At 55.0% G+C, this 6,747-nt stretch overlaps 1 protein-coding gene and 1 long non-coding RNA gene across 2 annotated transcripts in view; one reads left to right on the top strand and one right to left on the bottom strand.

Annotated features, from left to right (window-relative positions):
- The first annotated feature begins 7 nt into the window (after positions 1-7).
- The window catches only part of LOC106724046, a 12,226-nt gene continuing 5,486 nt past the window's right edge, over positions 8-6,747 (top strand). The window contains exon 1 of the long non-coding RNA XR_001359794.1: positions 8-341. This is a non-coding gene — a long non-coding RNA (uncharacterized LOC106724046). The remainder of the gene's footprint in view (positions 342-6,747) is intronic.
- BCKDK (branched chain ketoacid dehydrogenase kinase) lies at positions 2,517-6,734 on the bottom strand. The gene is made up of 12 exons (XM_005882074.2): positions 6,602-6,734; positions 6,090-6,452; positions 5,896-5,964; positions 5,690-5,800; positions 5,345-5,392; positions 5,145-5,264; positions 4,970-5,068; positions 4,698-4,771; positions 4,221-4,349; positions 4,040-4,129; positions 3,080-3,238; positions 2,517-2,986 (listed from the first exon to the last, which is right to left on the bottom strand). Exons 2-12 carry the CDS (start codon positions 6,282-6,284, stop codon positions 2,842-2,844), a joined length of 1,239 nt encoding a protein of 412 aa, XP_005882136.1. The 5' UTR covers positions 6,285-6,452; positions 6,602-6,734; the 3' UTR covers positions 2,517-2,841.

Raw genomic sequence — 6,747 nt, 5'->3', positions numbered from 1 at the left:
TGCTGGAGGGGGCGCTGTTCTCGCTGTCCCCGCGGCCCGAGTTGGGGCTGGAGGCCTGACACCCACTCCTGCGCCGCCGCTTCCGCCTGCCTTAGACCGCTCACCCCTTTTTGCAGATGGAAGAAACGGCCTTGCTTGTTCAGGATGGATGCAGGATACAGGGGCGGGGGAGCTGGAGGAGTGTGTCCCGGGACCGCCGATAAACCCCTCAGAATCCAGCCTTTCCAAATGGGCCAGGCCCCCCAAACCAGACGTTCCCGGAACAGCAACCAGCAGAGGCAGTGGGCATAATGGAGAGGTGGGCTTAGCGAGAGGAATCCCGGGTTCTGACCCTCCTCCGGGTAAGTTGTGCAAGTGTTCATTCTCAGAATGTTAGGATTAAACTATATATAACTGTACAAACCATATAACTAAATAGAGGTTAAACCATGTGTTCATCTACCTCTCATATATATAAAGTAAGTGCACTGCACAATGCCAGGCAGGGTAGGTGCTCAATAAACATTCCTCTTGGCCACTCTCTGAATCTTCGACTTATAATTTGGCTGTTGGACTTGGAAACAATTCTAAGAGTGGTGACATGCTCAGGGCCAGAGAATGGGACTCAGGTTACAGATCAAGAAATATCCGAGTTAGGTGTTTGTGGGGGTTGGCAGTGTAAATGCTGGTAACTGGGCTTTAGGGAAATGGAGTTTGGGGGAGGGCAATGAATGCCAGGTGTCTGGCAGCATTTAAAAAAAGAAACAGGAGAAAGGAAATAAAAAATTAAAATCGTAACATCTTCTCTCACTCCCCCATCTTCAACATAGTTATTCTATCTACCCAGGGTTCTGGTGCCTCACTTTTGACTTCACCTGACATCTTCAATTAGGGATGCTATCCCTTCTAGTTAATGATTACCATAAGCTTTGTAAATCCCTGATCAGGGTCACTCCACCAATCTCCTCACTGTTCTCCCTCCTATCCACCAACCACCAGTGGCTCTTCTAATGTGCAAATCTGACTTTTCTCCAAAACCTATATAGAAGTTTCACCCAGATCCCCTGGAGCCTCTTTGTTGCTTATGTGTGCCAATTACATTCTGTGTGTTTTCAAACTACAGCACCAGAGGTTCTTATTTGACAGACTGCCCCTCTGGCTAAGAGAAGAGCTTTGCCTGAACTAGCTGAGGACTATTTCAGGTACCTCCCGGCAGACATTAACCAGTGTCTGTGGGGCTTAGCTCTCTTGCCTCCAACTCTGACACAACTTACTGGCTCTGGACTTTTACCTGAGATCACATCCTTTCCTGGCCTCCTGCTCTTCCTTTTCAGGCTTCCCGCTCCCTTCTGGGAGTGTTTTCTCAACAAATCACTTGGATGCAAATCTTCTCAGGTTCTGCTTCTAGGGAATCCAACCTGATGATACATACTTTCCTAGCTTAAAACACACCCATGGACCCCTGCTTAGCTGGACAGGGGGGGTGGGGAACCTTTTTTCTGCCGAGGGCCATTTGGATACACTTAACATCATTAGTGGGCCATACAAAATTATCAACTTAAAAATTAGCCTGCACCCGGCCAGCGTGGCTCAGTGGTTAAGTGTCCACCTCTGAACCAGGAGGTCACAGTTCGATTCCCAGTCAGGGCACATGCCAGGTTCCAGCTTGATTCCCAGTGTAGGGCCTGCAAGAGGCAGCCGATTGATGATTCTCTCATTAATGTTTCTATCTCTCTCCCTCTCCTTTCCTTTCTGAAATCAATAAAAATTTATATATTTTAAATTAGCTGCTATATTTGCTCAAACATTTAATTAACTCACCCCCAATGCCTTGGCAGGGCCAGACCAAATGCTCTGGGCTTTGTACGGCCCCTGCCAGACATCCCCACCCCTGCTGTACAGTCAGAGTCCTGCAGCTGCTGCTGCCGCCTGCCTCTCCAGCCTCACCCCTGCACTGCAGCCAGCAGACTTTCAGCCTGGCAAGTCACTGGTTTCCTGTGCCCCCTCCATTCCCCGCCTCCATCAGCAGTCCCACCAAGCCTTTCTCCTTCCCTGGCAAGATGGGCAGGGAGACCCACCTGCTCTATGGGACCCTTTCCTTTCAATCTCCCTACCAGGGCCCCATGGTCCTCTGGAGCCTGCCAGGGCACAATCTTGTGTGTTCCTGTCCTTGGCAGCAACAGGCACAGGTGGTGGACGGTATTTTTAACCTTACTTGGGCTCAGGAATCAGGTGGCTCAGGAGGTTGCCCAGTCTGGTGACCTTCATCTCCAGAACCTGTGACTGCCAGGAAGGCAAGAGTCAGAAATGAAGCCTGAAGCTGGGCCAGCCTGGGCCTTCGATATTGTCTGAGAAGCAGAAACATTTGTTAAATGAAATGAATGAAAGGTCTTTGTACAAACTGTCAGTCACCCTCACTCCCACCAAGTCAAAGTGCAAGAGACTTGGGGCAAATTCTGTCTGGACAGTTAAGCGCCTGGACATGAACTAGGTTGAAGCCAAGGGCCCAGGGAACCCGAATGGGATCAGAAACAAGCTCACCTGCCCTCCCCACATGGGGCCCAAGAGGGCATTCAGATTGTGAACTTTAATAACAGTAGGTCAAAATGGGGTTCCCCAGGAACAAGAAAGATGAAGCCAGTGCTGAGGTCCCCACTTCCTCCCCTCCAAGGGCTGGAGGCAGGGAAACAGTGGACCCTGTTGAGGAGGGCTGGTGTCCGGCTCCATAGAAGTCCATCTGCTTGGCATCGTAAGACCCAGATGCAGCAGGGTGTGGAGCGCAGTGGACCCTGTCTGGCCCAGAAGGTCCTGGCAGGGTGTGTGGCCCAGGCTGGGCAGGCGGGCAGGCCAAGGGCTGCAGGGTCAGATGCGGAAGCTTTCCTCCCGACCATCAATGTGACGGAGCCGCAGATAGACATCCGTGCCAATGCCCTGCAGGGACTGCAGCCGAAGGGAACCACCAAGGTACTCCGCGTAAGCCCGGGATGTGGGCAGCCCGAAGCCAAAGCTGGGGGAGAAGGGAGGGGACAGGACAGGAGCTTCAGAGGCTTGAGTCTCCAGGGCCCCCGCACCCCTCCATCGTGGCCAAGTGGGGGCTCACCCATGCATGGGTCCTGACTGGACACCACTGTGCATGTCCAGGTGACCGAAGAGTGGGTTGATCCGGGGGTCCTGGGTGCTGGACTCGGCTGTCGTGAAGTGGTAGTCCATAACCCGATCCAGGTCCTTGTGAGCGATTCCCCCGCCCCGGTCTGAAATCCTGGCAGGATGTGGATAATAGGAGCTTGCCTCAGCTTGGCGGGGGGCTCACTACCTCCCATGCAGACAGTGCCGTCTTGTCCCTTTTAGCCAAAGGTGGGATGTCCACCTAGAGCCTTGGGCCTTGTTTTTTATAAGCTTCATTTCTCTACCCTCGCCTCTGCCTGGGCCACTGACTGCTTATACCTTCTCACAGGATTTGGCTTTCTCAGCCCAGTGTCACCAACTGTTTACTCCCGACTCTTTCCCCATTCTGGGCCCCTCAGCTGCTAAGGAAGACAAGGCCCTAGGGCAGTGATGGCGAACCTATGACACACGTGTCAGGTGACACGCGAACTCATTTTTGTGGTTGATTTTTCTTTGTTAAATGGCATTTAAATATATAAGATAAATATCAAAAATATAAGTCTTTGTTTTACTATGGTTGCAAATATCAAAAAATTTCTATATGTGACACGGCACCAGAGTTAAGTTAGGGTTTTTCAAAATGCTGACACGCCGAGCTCAAAAGGTTCGCCATCACTGCCCTAGGGCCCTAGTTGCTAATGTCAAACTCGCCCGCATGCCTTGTTTACTTCAAAGCCCGGTTAGCCTTTGGGTTAGCCTTTGAGTTTGACGTGCTTGCCCTAGGGCCTGCACCTGGCCCCGCACTCATTCTTACCCAGCTCATGGCAATCTCAGGACCAGAGTATATTGTGTGACCCGGGACCAAGTCTCAGAGTGGGGCAGGTACTGGTTTGAGCTCATACAGCAAGTCAAAAACAGTGTCGGAACAACCCCTGTCCACCCACTCAGGGCAAACCTGATGACGAGATCAATATCGTTGTTGGCGATCGTGATAACCACATCTGGGACGTTGTAGGGAGTGTCTAGGTGGCTCTCCATCGTGGCTCTATACAGGGGGAAAGACCAGTAGTGGGTGTTGGTATCCCAGCCTCACCCCAGTCCCTATCTGTCGTCTTTCAACATACCAGCCAGCCCACCTCATGGCATTCTTGAGCAGCTCCGGCAGGATGTAGTCCAGGGGCATAGGGATGAAGGGGAATCGAGCAGCCACATGTCCGTTGATGCGGACGCGGGGGGCATTGCCGTACTTGTGCTCACACAGGCGTCTGTGTGTAGGAGCAAGAGTTCAGACCTAGACCAGTGGTTCTCAACTGGAGATGCTTCTTCCATGCCCCCCAGGGAAATTTTGCAATTTCTAAAGACATTTTTGTTTGTTACAACTGGGAAGTACTGCTGACATCAAGTGAGCAGAGGCCAAGGATCCTTCTAAACATCCTAACAAGCACAGGACAGCCCCTCACAAAACAGAATTGTCTGACCCAAAATGCTGATAGTGCCACAGTTGAGAAACCCTGCCGTAGACCATGCCCCAGGCCAGGGCTCAGACCCAAGCCTTCCCTGCCCAAAGACCCCCCCACCCACCCCCATCCCCGCTTTAGCTGCTCTAGCCTCACCTGGCAAAGTCCACCCACTTTTCAATAATCTTCTTTGGCGAGAGGCGAGTGCAAATGATGCCGACAAAGTCAGGCTGTCAGGAGAAAGAAGGTCAGGACTAGCAGCTGACCTGCACCTTGCCACCAAATGCTTGCAACCTCTGGACTGCTGAAGTAGCCCCAAGGCCCTCCCCAGGCCCTCAGCCCAGGTCCCCAGTCCAAGGGGGCCCCTGGCTTAGTCCCCTCTGCCTCGCTTGACATTCCCAGGTGGGTCTCAGGTCCCAGCGCCCCACCTTGTCCTCATGCAGCGCCAGGTGATGTGTGGCCAACATGCGGATCCCAAGCCTGGAAGTCAGTGTCTTGTCCAAGAAGTAGCGAACAAGCTTCTCATCCTGTAAACAGTGGGGCCTCAATAATGCTGTGCCCTCCCCAGGCCCCCCAACAGGCCACCACTGTGCTGCCCCTGACCTCTATGTGCTTCCGGCTCTCACGTAGGCCCTCAGCTAAGAGGGTCACCACATCTTTGTGGTCGTCCAGCAGCTGACGCACCAGCTGGCAGTATTGGGCTTCCTCTGTCTGGTCCTTGATCTGCAGGCCACAGAGGCATGAGGACGGATGGTCCAGCCCTGACCTCTCAACCCCTTACCCTGCCCAGGCCCAGCCCTCACCGGAGGGAAGTCTGTCAGCTTCTGGAAGGCACGGATGTACAGCTCGTGCTGCAAGGAAAAAGTGTCGGAATTCACAAGGATGCTGTGGGCACTGGGTAGAGAACAACTATGCCATCACCCCAATTCAAGAGGTTCAAACCCCCATCATGGCCTTTCAAGCCTCCATGAACATGCAGCCTTGGCTTCTGAAGGCTGGGGTCTGAGTCTCTGCGACCCTGAAACCTTTTGGCTGGCAAGTCTCTGCCTCTCTGGTCCCATCTCCCCACTTGCCCCTTGGGTGGTGGGCACACTGATCTCAGACCCCCCTCGACTGGGGAAACCCATGCTCCCTAGAGGCCACCTTACCACGTGCAGGATGGTGGGGTTGCAGCCAATGATGAAAGGAAGGCTGCGGAAGCCCTTGATGCGGTGAGCGATCCTCACTGGCAACTCTTGCTGCAAGTACCGGGCACTTTTCTAGTAGAAAAAAAGGAGGGACAGCAGGGCTGGGGTCCGAGTGGCTGGGCCAGAGCTCCGGGAACCAAGAGAAAGATAAGGGGCAGGAACCTTACCAGAAGGTGGCTGCCATCCTGAGAGCGGCCTGAATAGAGCATCATGGTCGGAGTGAGGCGGACGGAGGGCTGGAGGAGGGGCAGATGGGGCTTGAGCACTGGACCTCCAACACTGCACCCCCACATCGGCCCCGCCCCTTCCCTGGACACCCACTCCACCTGGGGACCCGGACCTCGCTGCCCCAGCTGCGCACCTTCTCCGCGGCCACGTCAATGGCGGACTGGTTGTAGAAGGAGGTGACGGTCTTGGAGCGCTCCCTCGCCATCTCCACGTGGTGAGTGTCGGTGGCTGATGTGGAGAGGGCCCTGAGCAGGAGCGCAGGCCCGAGGAAGGGCCGGAGCGGTGGCCCCACGCGGGGGCCACTTCCCAGCACCGACGCCAGGAGCATCGTCCCGCTCCTTTGTCGGACGGCGCGGCCACCAGTGCTAAGGACCGGCTAGATGGAGGCGACCCCCAAAAAGGACAAGGTGTGGGTGGGCAGGGGCGCTCCTCTTGACTTCGGGGGCGAGGGCTGGTGGAGGATGCGACAAGCTCAGCCCCAGGGAGCAGCTCCCATCTACTGGGACGAGGAAAGGAGAGTTGTCAGGGTCCGAATCCAGGCGACCCGCACCGTCCCTTCGCGTAGGCACCGGTATCCGCAGACCTGGGCGATCTCCTTCGCCCTACCCCTACCCCTACCCCTCAACCACCTCCCAAGCACAGGACCTTGCCTTCCGGAGCTCCTAGTCTGCAACCCGAGGCTCTATCTGGTGGTCTAGCGCGGAGGGGATCCTCGGGCTCGTCCCGCTCAAAAGCCTCGCCCCGGCGCCTGGGCGCCCTCGTTCAGGGGACGGAGCTACCCCTACCCCGCG

Source organism: Myotis brandtii, unplaced genomic scaffold, assembly GCF_000412655.1.
Source record: "Myotis brandtii unplaced genomic scaffold, ASM41265v1 scaffold698, whole genome shotgun sequence".
NCBI classification, from domain to species: domain Eukaryota; kingdom Metazoa; phylum Chordata; class Mammalia; order Chiroptera; family Vespertilionidae; genus Myotis; species Myotis brandtii.
Note: the sequence above shows the minus strand (reverse complement) of the source record. Positions and strands in the feature narration are given on the sequence as shown.

Coding starts and splice junctions, on each gene's coding strand:
- BCKDK (XM_005882074.2), bottom strand. CDS start 6,284: ATGCTCCTGGCGTCGGTGCTGGGAAGTGGCCCCCGCGTGGGGCCACCG. Junction 5,965..6,089: donor TTGACGTGGCCGCGGAGAAG/GTGCGCAGCTGG, acceptor CCCCTCCTCCAG/CCCTCCGTCCGCCTCACTCC. Junction 5,069..5,144: donor AGAGCCGGAAGCACATAGAG/GTCAGGGGCAGC, acceptor CACTGTTTACAG/GATGAGAAGCTTGTTCGCTA.